Source organism: Helianthus annuus, chromosome 7 (assembly GCF_002127325.2).
Source record: "Helianthus annuus cultivar XRQ/B chromosome 7, HanXRQr2.0-SUNRISE, whole genome shotgun sequence".
Classification (NCBI taxonomy): Eukaryota; Viridiplantae; Streptophyta; class Magnoliopsida; order Asterales; family Asteraceae; genus Helianthus; species Helianthus annuus.
In genome coordinates, this window is record NC_035439.2 from 64,703,276 (window position 1) to 64,726,026 (window position 22,751).

Below are 22,751 nucleotides of genomic sequence, written 5' to 3' on the forward strand. Positions count from 1 at the left end.
TATGTTTGTAGCGGGTTGCAATGGATGACCTTTAACTTTAATAATTACAGTCACAGTCCTTTATTTGTAAAACTTGTTACACCTTAGATCCTTTGACCCTAACCTGGTTAAAACTTTCAGTTAAGTGAGGTTATGTGCAACCCATATGAGGGCAAAACAGTCATTTAATACAAAATAAAAGAATGTCAAAATTTAAAAATTATAAATCTAAACCATCATCATCTCCCCTGTACTCTCTCTCTACAACCCACTTCTACAACCATCCTCATCAGGCCACCACCACCTACACTATCGACCACCGACATCATCACCATCACCACTGACCTCTATACTCCCGCCACCATCGCCACGAATTTATTACTAAAAACAATACCCAAATTCCAACACGAATTTATTACTCAAACAAATACCCGAATTCCGACGGGATATTATGCAAGCTTGAACAATATCAACATCAATAAGATTAGGAAAACGAAAACCGAGTCGACCCAAATCAAGAAAATCCCAATCCAATAATCTCAATGACTTAACTAAACCACCACTAATCTTTAACCACCTTTTACAAACTAAACAGCTAGAAAGTTGCTGACTTTTTGTAAGATTTGAGGGTATTCCAGTCAAAACCTGATCTGAAACCAAAAGGGTGTAATCTTGAGCTACGAAAATGGGGCTATTTCTATCTAGAGTTAGGGTTTCATCAGGTTCAGAAAGGGGGTGTGTTTAAATTTGAATTTGAAATTGAATTTGAGAGAGAATTAAACCTCATTTTGATAATAATATCATTCTTGAGAGCTTGTTCTGGGTCTTGCATACATATGCTTAATCTTTTCTTCAATGGGTATGAAGGTATCAATCAATTTGATTTGGGGGAATCTAGGGTTAGGGCTTGAAATGAAAGACTCACCAAGATTGAAACTTTATTGCCTCATTTGCCCTTCTGAATCTTCAAGATTGTTGATAGATGAAACTGTTGAAGCCTCAAAATGTGAATTCGATTTTTGGGAAATTTTCAGAAAGTTTTAACCAGGTTAGGGTCAAAGGACCTAAGGTGTAACAAGTTTTGCAAATAAAGGACTGTGACTGTAATTATTAAAGTTAAAGGTCATCCATTGTAACCCGCTACAAACATAAAGGACGAAAAATGTAATTTACCCTAAAAAAAGGGTTGCGGCGCAGCTTGTTGCCCGTTTACCTGTCGTTTGTTTGTAATTTTTAATTTGTTGTTTTAGTATTTTGATGAAAACACCTATAATAGTATAAAAAAATTATGATAGGATAATTAAAGAATACATTAGTAATGTGAAACTTTTTTGTTTCTATTTGCTGATAGGGAATTTGTTGATAATCAGTTGGCAATTTATTCAATTTATAGATAACAGAATATATAATCGCTGGGCAATTTCCACCCACATATAGTTATTTAAGATTTCTTTAAACGCTCAAACAAGCAGGATTAAACATTTTCATTAGAAAGTTACGACTTTAATATATTAATTATATATGTTATAAGATAATAAAATGAGTGTCGATAAATCAATTGACCCACTAGCGTATTTTAATTATGGTACTAATCTATTTTAAAAGCAGTTGATATATGTTCGGGTGGCATGCATGGTGGCCAATATGGAACAATTGAAAACAAATAATTAAACACCGTTGTATTCCCAACCCAACGATGGCTAGGACTTCGGTTCAAGCCTGAGGGAACCCGAGTTTTCTATTACGGCGCATTTACTTTAGCGGGTCGCTCTGTCACAACAGGCGGTCGATTCGTGTGGAGGGTGCAACTCCTGTCAAGTGGCAGGGGGTCGGAAATTTTCTCGGGGAAAGCTATGTCCCATTTCTACCGAGGCGTGGGCTCCGTTAAGATAACATAGTCCTTGGGACAGAAATGGTGCGGGCCTGCGTCTTGCGGGTGTGTATTAACCGTATGTTGTGAAGTACATCTTTCAAAAAAAAAAAAAAAAAAAAAAAATAACCGTAGTATGTGGTTCTGGTGTGGGTTAACTTTGTCAACGAATAAAACATTCCTCACTTATGTAGGCTAATCCACTAAGTTTGACTTGAATGAAAATTTCCAAATACCTTTTATCCCTTCACATGGGGAATAAAGATAAACCTTTTTATTGAAAAAAAATTCCAAACATCCTATACATAAACTATTAGTTTTGTTAAATGCTAAAACCGAAATTTATCTCTTCTGTATAGAGTTTTTATATTTATTACTTCTCTCTTTTAACAACCTCATAACAACTATGGGTGATCATATCAAGATGTAGGCATGAATCACATTTAATTTCAACAAAAAAATCCCTAATTTTGTATTCCTCAAGACCTCTAAGATCAACCATCCTTTCCGGAACAACTTTACGATTTCTATCAACCTATGGTTAGAACGTAACTCTACTAGAAAACTAGGTTTTTTCGACCGCAATTTTGGTCGCAAACCAGTCGCAATTGCTCTGTTGCGACCGTTTTCTGACCAGAATTGCGATAGGAAAAACACCTGTCACAATTGCTCTATTTCGACTAAGTTGCGACTATTGCTATCTTTTGCGACCCGGGTTTTGCGAGTTTAATAGTGGTCACAAATATTGCAACTGTTCCTGGTTTTGTGGGACTTCAGTTGTGACGGTCTTGATGCGACCGTAATCCGACCGCATGCCTTTTACAAACTGTGATCGTTTTCCGACCGCATACCTTTTACAAATTGCGACTGTTTTGCAACTGCTTGCCTTTTGAAAAATTGCGACCGTTTTTGTGGTCGCAATTTTATTTATTTTTTAAAATATTTTTTTTACCATTTTCTGTTTTAACCTACATATAATGTCGATTTTAAAATTTACATATTATCAAATTTTCAAAAATGTATTAAAGATTCTACTTGAAACATCAAATACCAAAGTTATCATAACAAAATACATATTCAAAACAAAGTGTTTATACGTTTTGAAACCTAAGTCGATGATTATACGTTTCGAAACCTAGTTTTTAGCATCGCAAATGATACTATAGAGTAATTTTGATCTTTTGTAAAGTAACTATCAAAATTACTCTACAAATGATACTGTAGAGTAATTTTGATATTTTGTAGAGTAATTTTGTAAAATGTTCTTGTAGAGTAATTTACAAAATTACTCTACAGGATCAGTTTACCAAATTACTCTACAAGATCAAAATTACTCTACAGGATCATTTGTAGAGTAATTTTGATCTTTTGTAGAGTAATTTTGTAAAATGTTCTTGTAGAGTAATTTACAAAATTACTCTACAAAATCAAAATTACTCTACAGGATCAGTTTGCAAAATTACTCTACATGATCAATTGTAGAATAATTTTGAATTGTAGGTTGTTTGATAAACTTCCAGGGTAATTTTGATTCACTTGTAAAGTAATTTTGATGCAGAGTAATTTTGATACACTTGTAGAGTAATTCTGATAATTACCCTACAAGATCAAAATTACTGTACAAGAACATTTTACAAAATTACTTTACAAAAGATTAAAATTACTCTACAGGATCATTTGTATTAACTTTTATATAGTTTTATTTCTCAAAAGAATGAGAAAGATAAAAACTAAAAATCTATAGATTATTAGACTGTTGAATTATCCTAATATTGTTCGAGTAAAGGAAGATATGTACGTTTCAGATAATCAGCCCAAATATCAGTCAACACAATCATCTGTCAAACATGTGAATTTTTAAAACCAGAACATGTCGGTCATCCACCCCGGATATGGGATTTGTTTTCATCCCCATGAGTGTGACAGCAAACTTAGATGAGAAAGCACTAACCAACCCTTCTAACGCGATTACGTGCAAGCCGGGTTTGAAGATTGACATTCACATTGAGGATGTAGGTCAGTTGTGAGGGTCCATGATCACTCAATTAAAGAGCGCGCAAATATCAGAATACAGAATTCTCATAGCTGCCTTTGAACCAACTAATGTACAGTATAACTATCCTTAACAAAACAAAACAAAAACAAACAACACATTATGACAGGAACCAATTTGGTTTTTTTTTTTTTAATAAATTACCAACAATTAAATATCAAAATTGCGCCTAAATTAAATGCACCCATCACTGCGAATGATGAGGGTGGGAATAAAACATCATTCCAGACTGTGGTGGTGGGACCGGGGCGGGGGCCATAGGCGGCCGTTGATGAGCCAAAGGAACCATCATATAAGACGGTGGTGGAGGGATCGGCGGTATACCAACACTACCATACGGATACGAGGTGGCAGGCGGTTGCAAAAATTGGTGTGAATGTGGGTTTGGAATTGTATGGTATTGAGGTTGCGAGTTTGGTAAAACCGTTTGGAAAGAGGGCATAAATTCGGTTTTGGAGACAGAAGCAGAAGTGGTTTTAGACAGTCCCTCTTCAGCTGCAAGTGTCGACAAAACAGATGACATAATGTACTGAGAGGAGGTAGAAGCAGCAAGCCTATCTGCAACTTCTGCCGCTATATTAGCAGCGGCCTTTTTAGATCCATCAACAGATGATGGTTTTACATCTGCCACATACTTCTCGTCATCAAGTCGTTCCCGCATGTTTTTCGCTTCCTCTGTCTGTGCTTGTGCCACCTTGAAAACATTTACAAATTATTATTAATAGTCGTATTGATAATAACCAAGTTTCTCGAGTGTTCTGCTAAAGTCGCTCACATTTTTTCTACCAACAAAAACTACTCACGTTTCAACATTGTTTCGTTGCTGTGAAAGAATTTTATAAATGTTTTTTTTTTTTTTTAAATTAATTGACCTAAGTGGAACGTATATGAAATTTGGTTTTTAAGTGGTGATTATTTTTTTCAACTTTAACCTGAAGTATTTTTTTTTTTTTTTTTTTTTTGTAAGGAAACAAAATACACCATAACCAAGTTTTATAATTGTTCAATTTAAGTCGACTTGAAAAAGTAATCAACAATCATATACATTCCATTTAAGTCACTTAAATTTAAAAAAAAAATAACATTTATAAACAAATTTCACAACAATAGAATATTAAATGGTTAAAAAGTTATGAGGGACTTTATTAAAACCTATATAAGTTTGCAAACTTTTTGTGCATTATTACTTGTAAGTTATGCTTTATGAGTTTTTCAAAAAAAAAAAACTTGATTTTTTAGTTTTAACCCAAAGGTTTGTACCTTTTCCAATTTTAACCCTACATAATTTGTTTTTTTAATTTTAACCCAAAACTTTTCACTATTTGCAATTTAACTTCACAACTTTTGTCACTTATACTTTTCATCTTTCGCAAATTTTCGTTTTACGTATAGTTCTAAATTTTTCAAGTTAATATGACGCAACGTGCATGTGTGGTTCAACGTTTTTACCTCTATTTTTCCATGTTTGACAGGTTCGTCGCAATACGCATATTATAGGTCAAGTCAGTGTTGGTTGTCGATGACGGTTGTGTGACATTAGTACTATTTGACACCGTTTTACGCCCCGCCGCAACGCGGGGTGTGCTTTGGGGGTTTTCAAAGAAAAAATTGTTATGCATATTGTTGTCGTAACATTGGCTTTGGGTGGGTTTCAAAAAAAATGTTTTTTTTTTTACTTTTCACCCAAAAGTATTTCATAAATTACTTTTAACCCAAAACTATTTGTTTTTTTACTTTTAACCCAAAACTTTTTATCTTTTGCAATCTATCCTCATAACTTTTTTTACTTTCAACTTTGGTCATTTATAGTTTCCATTTTTCGCAAATTTTTCGCTCTATGCTTGGTTCTAAATTTTGTGACTTAACACATCACAGCTGTGTCTTTGGCTTAACGTTTTTACGTTTCGTTCTAAATTTTGCGAGTTAACACGACGCAACGTGCGTGTGTGGGTGAACGTTTTTACATCGTCTATTTTTACCCCGTTTGACAGGTTTAACATAACGTGTGGGTCGTAGATCGACTTAGTTATAAATAAAGAATCCCCGCCGCATTGCGGCGGGTCGTAATCCTAGTTGGAACAATATTGAAACTTGGTTATTATTTTATGATTTATCCCTTATATTTATTTATTTATTTTACAAAAACAAGACTTGGAACAACATCCTAAGAGCCTGTTTGGTTGACTGGAATGACAAAAACACAATTAAAGGAGTATTCAAACCTGCATTTGGGTGCGGACATTCTCTAACTCAGATTCCTGGAAACATAAAAAGTGAAAACAAAATATCATGACAATATGAAAAGTTGAAAACTAAATCCGGATTATAAAAATAAAATACAACAACAATAGATAATAATAATAATACCTGGTCATTCAATGCATCACGCAACTGAGAGACAAGGGCCAATCTATTTGCTTCTACAACTTTAAGCTTCTCTATACACTGCTTCAACAGCTTTTCTTCTTCCTCCAGTTCTTTGGACAAACTCTTCCTCTTGGGATCTTTTGCTGCATTACAAAAAAACACCGAGTGTATGGTCAAACCATGTGTTTAAATCTTTGAAATGAAAGAAATCGACACAAAAGAGTTTCAAATCATCACTAGCCTACCATTTGTTAAAGCCGAATCAACATCTTTCTCCATCTTTTTAACACGGTGAACCGCAGATTTGCATTTATTCATTTCTTCATCTTCACCATGGTGTTCACTCACAACTAAGTGAAAAGCTGACACAATTCTCTCTGCTGTACTACCAATGCTCAATTTCTGATTCCAGAAAAAAAAAAAAAAAAAAAAAAAGATAAAAAGATATCAGATGACCAACATCCCAAATGTATAATAATATAGAGCTGTGTAGTTAATCTGATTATTACTCACTGTTCTTATAGAGCGTGAATCTCTCTTAACAATTTTCACAGAACGAGACCGTTTTTTTGAGAACTCCAGCGGTTGAGGTGATTCTTCTCCAAGCAACACAGCTTTAATGTTCTTTGCGTGTGATCCAAACACTCTCCTTTCTTCCCATATATTAACCTGCCATTCACATCAATAATTTATGGTTCATAGGTTCTACAAACACAAATATATAGACAAACGAAACGGATGCGTACCAGTCGGGTTACGACATTTTTCCCATGATCATTGCCTTTTTTAGTAAGATCTTTTACAGCTCCAGGTAGGACCTTCCAGAACTCCGAGACAAATTCGTTTCCTTTACGCTTGCTGTTTTGAAGGATATCATTTGCAAGGTATAAAAGAGGAACCTTCTGAACAACCTCAGCACTATGGAACTGCTTCTCCCATGTTGTAACAACCACTTCTGCTTTGCTTCGGTGGAATATACACCAATGAGACAGCGCTATACAGAGTCAAGGTAGCAATACGTGACACAACACTATTACACGTGGGTCCACAAGTAAAGCAAGCACTTGGGTGAAGCTAAAATGTATATGACTAGAAGGTAAAATAGCATGTGATAAACTATAGCTGATCATATATCAAACTATGTGACAGAGATCATGTAGTACGGTACAGAAAAAGAGACATTGCCGCAATCCTGGTTTAAAAAAGCACGGGGCGCTCCGAGGGGTTTTGGTCCGAAAACCGAGGTGCGAGTCTATGAATGTACAGCCAAATCAGCTTTATTTATCTCTCATTTGTTTAACATAAAAACCTATTTATCAACTAAACCTTCCATAACTTCTTCATCCCTTAGGTTGTTTCTAGATATAAACCTCCTACAGACCCTAATTTTGACCTAGAACCATAGTTGTTAAAAGCCATCGCCTCTTGCGCCAGGCCCATTTTTCAGGCGAGGCGAGTCAGTTGCGCTTAAGTCGAAGAAATTGCGCTTTAATTCTCCAGGTGAGGGTTTAGGCGCACATTCCGGCGAGATTCCTAGATTCCGGAGAGTTTCCGGCCAAATTCTCTAAATTTCGACAAGATTCTAGCCAGATTTCTTCTTTTATCTAAGGAAAACTACTTTTATTATATAATAGATTTTGGTTATTTTATTTAAAGAATAGTATTCTTTTTCTAATACATAATATATTTTAATTTTTTTTCATTGTGCGCTTTATTTTTCTCAGGCCCTCGCTTTTTTTGCGCTTTGCACCTAGGCCGCAGGCAAGACCTATGCGCCTTGAGTGCGCCTAGCGCCTTTAATAACTATGCCTAGAACTACATGAGGCCCGCCTTTCCCCTGATGTGTTTTCCTCAACGGCTGGCGCATATTTGCATAAGGCACTTTCTTTTCAAACCAAGTCCACCATTATACGCCACAGTTAAACGGGAAACTAATGAAAACACAGACATCAAGTAAGGTAATATAATCTTATCATCTGTCAGATCTCAGAAGTCTCAACACAAAAGTACAAGACCTGTGTTCATTGCTCAATGATTTAAACATCAAAACTGCTATTAAAATCAATAGGCTCAGGTTTTGAGTTTCAACTACTTCCTACAAGTATAAGAGCATCTCCAATACTAAGGTGAGGTTTGGTTTCAAACCTCCACCTCACACTCAACTAACAGAAGCTAATGAATAGTGTTTTAAATATTATAATAATATATATAGTTTTTTAATATTCGGTAATGTTACTCGGTATCATTTGCTCATCCCTGATCACGGATACCGTACGAACAACAACGGTATCGTGCAACTTTTTTTGTTGATTTTCTTCAACTTTTAATGATTTATTTTTTTAATTTCAGGGGTAGGAATAGGCTCGGTGCCAACCAATACCGAATCGGTACTGGTACCGAAAATACCAGTTACGGTACCGGTATATGAAGGTAAAAACCGGTAGCGAACTGGTAACAGGAACGCCAAAAGTCATACCGAATTGGCACTTAAGATCTTTCGGTTCATGAAATTCGGTACCTGTACCCAGTATCATTTGCTCATCTCTGACCACTGTTTTCATACGAACAACATCGTTACCATACAACCTTTTTTGTTGATTTTCTTTTGGTTATCTTTTAGTTTTTTTTGCTATATTTTCTTTTTATTCTTGTCAGCGGTTCCATACGCAACGCGCTCGTAGTGATTTCAAAACACATGTAAACACAGACTAAACAAAAGAAAGACGTTCGCCGTAACACGGCGATAGTGAAAACTTAGTATATATTAAAAACAATGTAGGTGTGCGTGGTCCCCAGCCCTTGGGTCCGGTGGAGTGAGTCTGCTTGACTTCACCTCCAATGCAGCCTTGTGTCCGAAATTGAAGCCTGGATTTATGAGAGCATTGGAGATGCTCTAACAGCAACTCAAAAGAACTTTGTGATTCTTCTATAACTCTACAAGAAGAACAGAACTACAACATTTACAGGCTCACATGAGTAATGAAGAACAAAAAGCAAATTGATTGAATTGAATTGAATGCACACAAAAAGAATACAGCAACGCAATAGAACAAATCAAAGAAAACAGATCGAAAAACGTATAAGGAGGATACTTTCAATACACTGTTGAGTGCTGTTGAGCTTGGATAGCTTGTCTGCAAGTATCTGTTCGCTGAACACGCTATTCATTGCACTTCAAATTCTTCAGCGGATGTGAGTGTATCATGTACCAGTAATCGTATACCAGACGGCTTAATTGATCGAAGGAAGGTGGAGATTTAAACCCTAGAATCTGTAAAATGAAAATGGCAGGTGGATTTGATTTGGAAGAATTGAAAGGGGGTAGAAAAAAGCCCTAGTCCCAGCGTCTCAATTGATGTAATAAGAGAAATAGGGTTTTCGCTTTCTTTTCTTTTTTAATTTAGTAACGGGTTCTTCTGGAGTTGTTAACCTCGAAATCGAAGTACGAAACGATAGAGAAAAAACAAAGACGGTCTTTTGTTTTCCCAAGGCTATTGGGTGTGAATGTGAACTAGCCCTAAGATTGGACTACTAGTTACTAATCGGCCGATTAGGTGGGTACTATCAACTACTCGAGATTACTCGTGATTAATCGGATCAGAACTTTTATATGTATATTTTATTATTTTTATAAATATGTATCTAACAACTTTTATATGTATATTTTATTATTTTTATAATATGTATCTAACTACTATAATAAAAGAAATCAACTTTTGGACACGTATCATTCATTGAATGAATCCTCAAATTTATATTTATCTAAATAAATAAATAATAAATTAATATTAAATCTTATCATACTTTAATAAAATATTATCATCAAATCTAAATTGTTAATTTAATATATTTTTAAAACAAATACCTCTCTTATCTACTTATCTTATATTAAATATATAAATAATAAATTAATATTAAATGTTATCCTAATTATTTAAAAACATAACTTTTTTTTATTATTTTGTACACAAAATTATGTTTATTCAACTCGAGTAAAACGTCAGGTTTTTAAGGATATAATTTTTTTTATTATTTGGTAGATTTTTCAACCCGACTATACACGGGTTTTTTTTTTAAAGATACGACGTTTTTAGTATTTAATATACAAAATTACATTTATTTAGGATATAATTTTTTTAATTATTTGGTAAATTTTTCAACACGACTATACACGGGTTTTTTAAAGATATGACGTTTTTAGTATTTAATATACAAAAATACATTTATTTAATCTGTGTAACACACATGGTTTTTTAAGATATAACTCTTTTATATATCTATTCAACACGTGTAATATACGGGGTTTTTAAGGATGTCATTTTTTTTATTATTTGGTAAATTTATTCAACCCGATTATACACGGTTTTTTTTAAAGATACGGCGTTTTTAGTATACAAATTTACATTTATTTAATTTGTGTAATACACATGGTTTTTAAATATATAAATTTTTTATTATTTGATATATAAAATTACATTTATTTAACCTGTATAATATACAAGGTTCATAATGATATAAGTTTTTATTATTTAATATATAAAATTACATTTATTCAACCCCGTGTAATACACGGGGTTCTAACCTAGTATATATATATACTCACACATCCATATCAATATAATACTTAAAAAGATAAAATTAGTTCAAAATTCAATTTTTTTTTTATCTCAAAGCTTTTACTTTTTTTTTTTTTTGAAAACGTTTGCAAATTTCATTCCAATCATCAGGGCAAATTACATAAGGATAGCAGGTAGACGAGCAACAAACTGCGCCGTCATTCCCTTCTGAATACAAAACCCTAATCTGCTAAAAACAAAGTCTCGCCCCTGAGAGATCGAAAAGTTGTTGTGGACCACACGCTGAACTCTAGCCAAGAACCGAACCGCCTCCGGCGCCAAGGAGCCGAACGTGTCAAACGCCAGGGGGACAAAGGTATGCTGATTATCCTCACAAGCTTTCGCGTGCTTTTCCACCTTCTTTGACTCTGCTTTCAGTACCGATTGCCCCGCCACAGACCCATTTTCCCGGAACCCGGCTAGGGGGGATACACCTGTGAGATCGACATAAGCATGTTTCCCGCCCTCCCAACCAAAAACTAGCACGTCAGCCCGGGCGTAGGGTGGACCTCCCTTCTGCCGGGTCTGTAAGAAAATTAACCAGTGCCTCTTTCTTTGCCGAGATCCCTGCTCGTTGGAGAATATCCATTAATATGTCTCAAACAAAGTCATGGCGATACTTAAACCCCGGCAACTCTCTACAGTGTAACGCATGCTCCCCGTATTTATCCAGGCATGCTTTACGGCAGGCTGGGCAAGTTTCATCATTCGGGAATATGGGGATCATTAGATGGTACTTAAGGATTGACCGGTACTCCATATATTGACCCATACCTTCAATAGGAATAACAGTTAAGAATTCAAACATTAATATATTAGTTCAAAAAACTTTAAGACACCATCCGACTCGCATTCAATCTCCTCGTCTACCTCATCCTCTTTCTCCGACTCAAATTCTTCGTCATAAAGTTGTCTCGCCTTAGCAGGTTTCCTAGCACTTGTTTGGTTAGACAATACTTCATCAACACCCGCGGCTTCATTAACCCCCGACCCAACTTCCTCTTCATCATCCTCAATCCACTCTTTAGCCTCACTAGCATCTTCTGCTTTAAGTACCTCACGATTTCTGTACTTTCTGTTCTTGTTTTTCACCGACAAATTTGCATTATATTGAACAAAAACAATATCATTCAATCTACTCGACTCTAGTCTATTTCTTTTTTTTGTATGTACCTAAGGAGTTTAAAGTAAACATTAGATTCAACACTAAATTCAATATATTGAAACTTTAAACGGTTATATTAACTAACCCCTTTCAAAGATGCCCCAATTTCTTTCACATCCCGACGAACTAGTAGTCAAAGAAAGGATCTCATAGCAATCTTTTTCAAATTTGGCGTTGAGTTACCATACGTTTCCTACCAATTTGCTACAGACAAACATATACTATATTTATATGACAAATATGAAATTCTAAAACAAAAATAATGTTAATCATTAAATTCTTCGGATCAAAGTTCTTGTTGTTCACCTCACATGCTTTAAGTGCAATAGGACATTCAAATTTTTCTTGCTTCCGCTTGTAGATTGGCAACTCGACCGACATGATTTGGGATTCCATATCATAATTTTTAGGAAATAGAACACCAACACATTCAACCATGGCATCATTGGCTTCTAAATCATCTCGTACCTCTGAATTATTATAAAAATAATATGGATTTAAGTATCGAGAGTTTGCTCATAGTGTCCACGGATTGATATCCGGTCTTAGCTACTAGCTACACTACGACCGGTGCACTTGCCGATTGTGTGTGGTTCAATTAGTAATTCCTTTTTAAAACTTGTTTCGAAATAAACATGCACACTTTTGACACATCAGTCTCCTTGGGATGATTGGTATTTTAGATTGTATGAAATAGGAGTGAGAACTTTGTCCAATTGCATGACAAGTGTTGGTCCCAGTTTAGACTTGAAAACTTCTTTTCACGTAATATGGCAAGTGATTTCAACAAATATGAAAATAGTGTGCGGAAATAGAAATCAGACTTTCAAGAAACAAGACCTACAGAATTTTCAAGCTTATATCACTTTGAAACAAAATGGTTTACAAGGTGATTGTAAAATTATTATTTATTACAAATGAATACTTGTGAATTCTGAGGTGAAAAGACAATGGAGTTTTTGTTGTATGTGTTGAATGCTTGGCTTAACTCATTGTCCTTTGCTTGATGAGCCTTCTATTTATAGACGGCTTGAATACATGAATAAACATTTGTTTATTCATATATATGTCCTGCAAAAAGTAGCTTCTTGACATATTCATTGAATCCAATAATCAAGTTGCCTTTGTCATCATGATATCTAATAATATCAAGTTGCTTCGGTTATTGTAGCAGGGTAGAACTGATTTCAGACAAGTGGGGTTATATTAGAATTTCTGATAACCACTTCATTAGAAATTCTGGTGAACGAATCATCAGAAATTCTGATGATCAGATTTGCCAGAAACTGATGATATTTCATCAGAAGTATCATCAGATCCATCAGAATGGCCTTTTCTGATAATCTTCTTTAGTTCCTTGATCAGCTTATGATTCTTTGATGTAGATGTGGTTCTTTTCCGTTGCCCTATCCGGTTGTCTTCTTGTTGATTGATCTTTATGACTTTATCTTCTTCATAGATCGGGCTGAGTTTGATTTTCTTCAATACTTTCAAATAAAGTTTCCTAACAGCTTCCCCCTAAGTATTGTAAGAAAATGAACTACCTTATGACCAGAAAATTTTCCCAAATAGTGGAAACTTAAAATTTGCAAATCAAACAAGTTACTACTACTCTGAAAAACAAATTACATGATGAAATAAAATTTAAACTAACATATTCTTCAAAACAGCTTTGCTCTCTTTAGTATATCTCCTTCCTTCAATTTCTTTTTGTAAGAGATGTATTTGTTGCAGATGTCATACATCTCTTTGTAGCAGCCTCTTGCTTGAATCCATTCTTTAATCATTTGTTCTATTTCCTGTCTTTGATTCTCTTTGTTCATTCCTGTCTTCTGAAGTTGTTCTTGTCTCTTGTTCATGCATTTCATAATAAACTTCAGAGTCTGATTTGAGTACTTGCATATATCAACATTTCTGAACAGAGCTTTGTTCTTCTCAAAATCTCTGTAGACTACACTATAGTTATGTCTATCATTTATCATTGGTAGTTCAATGATGTCTCCAGATCTTGCATCTTCTATCAGCTCTGAGGGTATGCTTGTGTCTAGTGCAATGAGATAGCCCTTTTTGTTGTGCACATAATCATAGTTTATGCATAAATCAAAGTAAGAAAAAGCTACTCTTTCAAATAGCTTTATTCCAGCATTTGATATACTTTTCAAAGTTCTTCTGATTTCTTTTGTGTTTTTCTTTTCCTTTTCATAATGATCCTTCATGAACAGAATGTTTAAAGGATGCAATTTATCAGCAAGGTCTCCATCAGTCACTTTTTCTTCTTCACCATTTTCTCTGAGAAGTGTGTATCTGTTCTGCAGATAAGTTCCTCCAACACTATCAGTTCCAATTTTTACTTCATCCACTTTCATGATTCTTTTTACTGGATTCTCATTGGTGTAGTGAATGCTTCATGGACCTCTTTCTAACCTCTCTGCCTTTATAGCCAATCTGTAAGGAGTTGGTGGCTTTTCTGGAACATCATCCTTTGACCAATAGTATTTCACCAGATTGTGTAACACCCTTCTAATTTCCATTTAAATATAATAAAAGATACACATTTTTAAAAAAACAAAATACTTCACTTCGTTAATAAGTACAAAATAGAAGTTTTTAAGTGATCACATGCTAGTTAATTACTAACTGGTTTAAACATCCCAACATAGTTAGTTAATTGTTTACATCATAAACATTGTCTACAACAAGTAAAATAGACGCGGAAGCTTCAAAATTCATGTTCGGTTCTTCAAAACGTGCTTGATCGCCATCCGGAATGATTCCAACATCACCTAGAGTCAAAACCACTAAAAAGTTAGTATTGACATTGTTAAAATATGCACAAACAAGTCCTAGCATTAAACCATCAAAAATAAAATAAAATTTTAAAATTTGGTCTGTCGCGTGTAGCGCCAGACCCCGTTCATTCTGTCACATATCGCGAGGGCTCTCGCGTGTCGTGCCAGACCTAACTGATCCTGTCGCGTGGCACGGGGGATAAGGTTTTCCAGCAAGTGCAGGTTAAAATCCTGCATCTGCTGCCCAACACCAATTTTCGCAATCCCAACTTTAAAAACTCATAACTTTTGATCCGTAGGTCCGTTTTAGCTGATTCTTTTTCCTACACATTTGTAATTTAATTACCAACGTGCCTATTACAATTATTATACCGAAAATTTGGTTTACGGACCGAATGACTAAAATCACTATATAATTGTTCAACCCATTACATTTACACAGATTTTGCTACCATTGCAATAGTAACCTTAAGGCGCTTTTTACCCAACATCCGGGGCTTAATATCACCGGCATTTCATTACCAATCCTATGGCTTCATGCTCTTGTGATTTTCAAGGCCAAATGCTAACTATCAAGTACTAACACTACTTACTACACAAGTATTCGACCCGTTTGGCTCATTTATGGAATCCTCCTTTATAATGGCTACCAAACGCTTCTTAGTCGAATCTTAACCTATTAATTCAAGTAGTGAACATTGTCACCACAATCAACACAAACTTTTATTCTAAAATACAACTACACATGTTTTAAATATCAAATTTTCTTAATGTAAGAAACGAGTTACATACCTTCAAAGCACACCCTTCAATCGTGCGTCAACACCGGCTTGTCCGCTCGATGCTCCGGCTTCCTTTCCTATAGAGTTCAATCACATCGCATTCAGAACTCTTTGATTCACATAATATGCATAGTTTACCAACTAGTACAAATATGCGGGTTTGTTCAAATTTCAGCATTTAGCCTTCATTTAGGCATTTCCACAAACACTTTTAAGGCAGAATTTTACATGATTCATTATCAAGTTCATGACTTGTTATATGGCTAAAATTAACATCAATCGGACAATCTCATATAATTGTTAACATCAATTAATCTGAAATCACTTCATAAATATCATATTACACTAGAATTACAACCAAAATCCTAGTGTTTATCAAGTTCCACAAAAACCCACTTATCACCTTCAATGGTGTTCATGGAATTTACTAGAATCAAGCATGATTTCTGTTGTGGGTGGAATTTTTTAATCTATATCCCGAAATTATATCCTGACTTTATATGTCTATTTTCGTTGCCAGGATACTGGACCAGAATATTGGTAACATCCTGCGAGGGTATCCTGTGTGCTGTTAACAATTTGCTTTGGCTGCAAGGTACAAACGGTCATGAGGCTTGGTCTCCCTGAAGAATAGGTCAAGGTGGTTACAAGAAAGACGTTGGAAGCTTGGAGAAGGGGTTTACAACGGTCAAAAGGGAATATTCGCAGGATCCCGGAATAATAGGGGAATATCCCGGATTTTTAGCATAGTTTGTTATTTCTTGTAACTATAAATAGGAGTGCCAGATCATAGGAATGGACACACTTTCGAGCTCTCATACTCGTACACTCTCATTTCTAGCGGCAAACACACACTAACACTCACACTTCACAATCATTGTAACACTTAGATTCGATCCGAGCATTATCCTGCATTGTATCCTGGTTATTCAAGCAATAAGAAGAACAAGGCAGCTGACTATTGTCAGCTCCCGAGGTTTTATGCCGGCGATCTAGAAAGATCAAGGGCTTTCCTCGTACATCTCGTGTCAATTTTTACTTTACTTGCATTTCGTTTACAAATTGATATAGTTCTGTATCCTGGAACTATATCCTTAAACTGTTTACATTTTCAACAAAGTTAACACATTTTTACAAGTTTACATAGCACAATACCTCACAAACTAAGTTTGATCACTAAATTGCTTTGGTAATTTTTGACCAAAACAATTTGGCGCCCATCGTGGGGCAAGTGGTGCTATTTTTAATCAATACTTTGTTAAAATCATTTCTCGGTTTTCTGTTTTCAAAACTCTTTTAAAAACTATTTCTAATGGCTTCTCAATCGAATTTGAACTCTTCTTCCATGTCTGTTGTCACACCCCAACCACGTAGAACATACAAAACGTGGCGGAAACGTCGGGGAGTGTTGTAACAGAATCAATTGTTTCAAATCCATGGCAATTGAAGTTTTGTTTTATTAATCAAACATGAATGTCTACATTGTTTTAAACAGAACCAAAGAGTACATAACATAATTTAACTAGTTCTTGTCTTGTTTTAAGTCACTAAGGCACAGGTTCGCCTAAGTATGTCTTGATAAGTCCTATGCATTATTTCCTGAAAACACATGTGAAAATAGGTACGTCAGCATAAAAATGCCTGTGAGATACATTGGTTTTGTAAAAACGGAATTCATGACTTATGCTTGAGAAAATGTTTAGTCATGAACCTTGTAATTTGCTTTGTCTTGTAAATCATTTGAAAAACGATAAGATCAGATGATATGTATAAATAAGAGAACACTGCATGGTTAAACGGATAACCATGTAAAATGTGTTTGTATAAGATAAGTCGTTTGTAAAACAATGTCTCATGAAAAGTGTGTTATTTGTATAAAATGTCATATGTCTCAAATTGAAATGATTCAAATAACGCTACGATATGTAATACCATACAAACACTTATATATAGGAAGTACCAGCAGCGTATCCACCATGCTTGTATCATATTACACACGCCTCGTTACTTAATCACTTACTTAAACCAAACCATCAAGATGAAATGTTTAACAATCGTGGAAATGTTTATGTATAGTCAAATGTCTATTGTCAAATGTAAATCATGTCAACGGATACAACTGGTTCACACGGTTCAATGGTTACAAACGGTTCATATAATTGAAGGGTTAAGACGGTTCACATAGTCAAATGGTTACAACGGTTCAAAATGTAGCATATTGTGTTCATATGCTGGATGAGCATATGCAACAGAAATGCAATGTAAAACAATGTACTAAGTACGCACACAATGGGCATACATAGCATGTAATGTAAGGCAATGTACTAAGTACGCACACAATGGGCATACATAGCATGTAATGTAAGGCAATGTACTAAGTACGCACACAATGGGCATACATAGCATGTAATGAAAGGCAATGTACTAAGTACGCACACAATGGGCATACATAGCATGAAATGTATTGTAAAGTGATGTACTAAGTATGCACTCAATGGAGATACATAGCATAAACACAATGAAATCATGTACTATATATGTACTATCGAACATAGCAAGTATATGATGTGAAAACCGGAAAGCATGAAAGTAGCAAGTAGGCACATGTGTTTCACCCCAAAACAGTTTGGAAAATAGTAAAAGAGGGGTTCAATGTACTCACCTGAGATTGCTTTGAATTCCTTGTGTAATAATCACACAATGCTAGAGATCACGGGATATCAAACGGCACCTAATAGGTAGCTATATTAATATACCAGACCAAAATCGGAAGGATCGGATAGTATGCGGGTTCGTAAACCAAACGAGTATGGAGACTCATGGAATATGGTTTAACGAAGCCTACATACTAAAATGAAACCTAACCTAAGTGCTTGCGGCCCATTACGACCCGTTTAGGTAGCTTATGCTACCTTAACGCGTCGTTCGCGTATAACGCGTTTGGAACGCCTAACATCGTGACCACAAGGTATAACCTCAGAAGGTTATAGCTATGGTCACCTAATGTGTTTGGTTGGATCCTAATGATCGACCAAATGGGTCGGGTTCGAAAGTATAAGCAATGGTTTAGATCGCTTACCTTACGACCCTATATATGCACTAAACTAAAAGTGACGAGCTAAGCATGTTAGAACATGCTTAACTAAGTTTAGAAAACAGGTTTGGCATCAAAACAAACGGCTTTGATGCTCACGAGTAGTTTGGTTACAAAATACGCAAGAATACGCATTTTGGCCGAAACTACGACTCCTCACTGAGCCTAGATAACGTGGTAATCAGTAGGTATAGTCACTACGGACTATAACCATCGTGATCACGCTCACGTTATGAAGTTCCAACGAACTTCGCATCGACCATAAACTGGTCAATGCAGAAAGTCAAACAAAATGTTGACTTTCGGACTCGAAAAGCGAATAAAAGAATGAAAGAATACTTACGGAGGGTCCCCGAATGCTAATCTAGATCAAAATGGCTCAGGTATGAAACAATGGTTCCAACTTAGAGCCTTTAGATCAGATTGTGTGAGTTTTTAGCAAAATGGGGGGGGGGGGGTATTTATAGGAAAAGCAAAACCGTTAGGATCGTTTCTTGAATAACGTGCCACGATCTCGCCCGTACACTTGTCACAATGTTGTGGTACCTCTGTTCTTGCCCCTTATTGGTTGGAAGAGACAAGGGAGCTTTGATCTTTCACTACTTGAAGAGGCAACAGCATTAAATGTTGAATCTGCTGTTCTAGGGAGGCCTTACGGACCGTATGGGTTTTGGCTTACGGTCCGTAAGCCCCTAGTTTGGCAGATTTACAGTTTTGGTCCCTGTTGTGCCAAAACTTGGTATTTGATGCATTTTTGACATGTTTAAGCCCCGTTAACCCCATTTCAAAGCTCTAAAATGAAGTTAAAGTATAGGGAACTTAAAATGTGCTCAAAAATATCTCGGATGTCTGTTCGTTTGGTCGTACGGTCGCGATGTTCGGTTAATTACGACGGAATGCGCATAAGCGCGAAAGACGATCCAAATTGCGCGACGAATGGATTTTTCTCATGCCATACACTAAGGCATAATATAAGGATGTTTACATAAATTTTTGGATGTCCGGATGTATTCAGAACGTAAGTTATGCGTGAAAGTGCGAACTTATGCACTTTTTGACACCTTTAGTCCCTGAATGATCCAAAAGTTTGTTTTAACACACCAAGCACCTCAAAGCCTATTTCTAAGCTATGTAAAGGATATTTATGGTATGTTTAACTTGTGGACATGTTCCGGAGTGTCTGTTACAGTTCAAATTGGCATACTTTCGCAGTTTGTCAAGTTTAGTCCCTGTAAGCGAATTAACTTGTTTTTGCCATACCAAAGCCTTCAAAACTTATTTCTAAGTTATGTAAAGGTTATTTGAGGTATGTTGAGTTTATGTTGGTGTTCCGGAGTATTTGTCGCATTTAAACTGAGTACGTTTACGCACCAGTTTGCGTATAATTCTCCAGAAAGCGATGTAAAGTTTGAAATTGAACAAGAACTGATATGTGCAAAAGATACACATATTTATACAAGATCCCAAGTATGAAATGTGACAACCCTCACTAAACCAGGTATCCGTACGATTTAATTAATAATTAATTGCTACTTAACTTCTGTGCTTACTTGAAGCTACTGATGAACTGCTACTTGATTTCTGATACTTGTATATTCCTGCATCATACTTTACATACCGTCACTACATTATGTTACATGCTGAACCTTAGTGACAAACATGATGCACAAAAGCACAGTAGCACCATGAACGGATAACCTATTGAACATGCTGATAAAGCCAGCATCAGGCAAATATTGCCTCTAAGGCCTTTATGAGCCAGAAATATTTTACTACACCCATAGTGAGTGTAGGGATTCAAGGGTTGTAGAACTGCGTCTCTAGGAATAAGGTTACGATGACTGGATGTGCCTAAAACATACACTGAGCACAAAACACAGCACTTTAATTTACAATTCAGCTTCTAGCTGGCTAGTAAAGTGCCAAAACATGAGAAAAATATTACTAGACACTTTCCAAAGTGTCAGGAATAAGTTGTGTCACTAAAAATGGTATTTACGACACTTAAAAGCTTTATTAAGCGCTTTAACGGATTACTATCCAACCGAACAACCGGACTATACCCGGGACATAAAAATATTGACATGAACAATATTGATCTTTTGCTAAGCCAGTGAGGGCCCCTGAACACCTTAACACCCGCGTTAAAGCACAACACGTGACTAACCAAGTTAATCCCTAAACTTAACTTAGTTAGCCTAACTATATACTTAACCTCTAGTTGGAATCGAACTAGTACCCCCCCCCCCTTGGGCCGATTCGGTCACCATGGGACTAGACTTGTACCATTTTTGATTATAATATTTCATTGTGTCTAATATCTAGATAACACAAGGACTCATGGATATTAAGCACCTAATTGTCTATAAGAACTTGGTAATGCACATAAGAATAATCACAACACACATCACCACAAAACTACTCTCTCCCTTGCTCTCTAACTCTCGGCCGAACTCCCCCCCTCCCTCTATATCCATTTTCGAGTTTGATCATCCCCATTCTAAGGTTATACAAGCTTCAAGGATCACGCATAAGGAGCCTTGGAGCAAACGGAAGACGAACCTCTCTACCTAGCTTTTATCCACGCATTTTGCGCATAGATTCTTCCCTAGCCTCGAGCTAGAGGTATAATGCTTAAAACACTCTCTCGAACTATTCTAAAGTGGTTAATATGCATTGTAACGGTTAAAACCCGGAATCTTGCAAAATGAAACATTAAAGTCTACTAAAAATGCAAGTATTGATGGTTAAAAGCTCACTAGTTTTGTAATTGTTGTAGTATTGATTTTGTGTGATTATTTAGACCCGATCTATGATGTGGTAGCTCGGATCATCATTTAACCCGGTTTGGTTAAGGTCATGGATCTTGACATAAGCTTGTTTGAATAGAACAAGGGTTAAAAGGTGAAACTCTACCACACGCGAATCATGAACTTGTGTAAAAGTGTTTTACTTGTGGAATAGTGTTTAAAACTAGCAGATCTACGTATCTGCAAGTGGTATTTTCAAAGGACCAAGCGTCAAAGAAGAATCATGTTTTCTAAAAAAAATAGATCTTACATTAACAAGCATGATTTTTATAAACCACAAGTGTGTAAACACTTGTGAAATGAAAAGTTTCGACAAAATAACATGTTGGACCATTCTTTGACCCGAAAAGTCAGTCAGAGTAGCTCATCTTCATGTATGAAGGCGGAATCAACATATATGAAGTTACAACAGCTTATCCTTTCAATTCCTATCTGTTTATTGCTTTCTGATGAGATTTTGACAGAGTTTCGGCTCCTAAGCACACACACACACCTACTTCAGTTATGAACCGCTCTGACCTATTTATAGTGTTCCTGGTTCGCTTATGTGACAGGCCATATAAGCGGACCAGATCACTTGACACAAAAGCTATCTACACAATGACACAAGAGCGGTCCAACATGACATAAAAGCGGTCCAGAGTATATATACTGACAAATAAGCAGACCGACTACTATTTTGCATAATATTTACAGTTTGACCCCCTCTTGACCAATCTTGACTTCAGACTTTTTGTAGACGCAGTCAACAGACATTCCGTGCATCAACAGACTCCCCCTTGGATGTTGACGTAGTCTTTATCAGTCTTCAGTTCCATAGTCTTCAGTCTTAGTCTTTTCCTCAACTCTGTTTTCTCACAAGCATTCTTCACAGGTTTCAGCATTAACACCTTACTCTAACATCAACTTCCCAATAGCTGTCGATCCAGACTCCCCCTTTCACAGACTTCCCCTCTCAGTATGCTGGAATCTTGAGATATCTGGTTCAAGCTTTAACAATTTGCTTCCGTTGGGAAATAAAGTCTCCAAACCTGTTTCTCAACCAATAACATTACAATCTATTTTTTTTAACAATAAACACTAATTCAATCAGCTTTAGAAATCCACTCAAGTTTTCAAGTTCAAGTTAATGACCCTGAATACTTGATTAATCTACCAAGTTCAATTTAATGACCCTGGTTGATCTTTTGACGAATCAAACTGATTTAGTAAAACTATTTTTTCAA

The 22,751-nt window shown here is 35.8% G+C and overlaps 1 protein-coding gene across 1 annotated transcript; it reads right to left on the reverse strand.

Annotated features, from left to right (window-relative positions):
* Nucleotides 1–3,910: 3,910 nt before the first annotated feature.
* Nucleotides 3,911–9,701, reverse strand: LOC110941492 (regulation of nuclear pre-mRNA domain-containing protein 1A). The gene is made up of 7 exons (XM_022183131.2): nt 9,362–9,701; nt 7,016–7,263; nt 6,783–6,938; nt 6,515–6,671; nt 6,270–6,412; nt 6,125–6,160; nt 3,911–4,596 (listed from the first exon to the last, which is right to left on the reverse strand). The coding sequence occupies exons 1-7, from the start codon at nt 9,435–9,437 to the stop codon at nt 4,090–4,092; spliced, it is 1,323 nt and encodes a 440-aa protein (XP_022038823.1). The 5' UTR covers nt 9,438–9,701; the 3' UTR covers nt 3,911–4,089.
* Between the last annotated feature and the right edge of the window lie 13,050 nt (nt 9,702–22,751).

Excerpts from the sequence above, each read along its gene's own strand:
- LOC110941492 (XM_022183131.2), bottom strand. The coding sequence starts at position 9,437 with ATGAATAGCGTGTTCAGCGAACAGATACTTGCAGACAAGCTATCCAAG. Across the intron at positions 7,264-9,361 it reads CACTCAACAGTGTATTGAAA|CGCTGTCTCATTGGTGTATA; the intron begins GTATCCTCCTTA and ends GACTCTGTATAG. Across the intron at positions 6,161-6,269 it reads GTGATGCATTGAATGACCAG|GAATCTGAGTTAGAGAATGT; the intron begins GTATTATTATTA and ends TTATGTTTCCAG.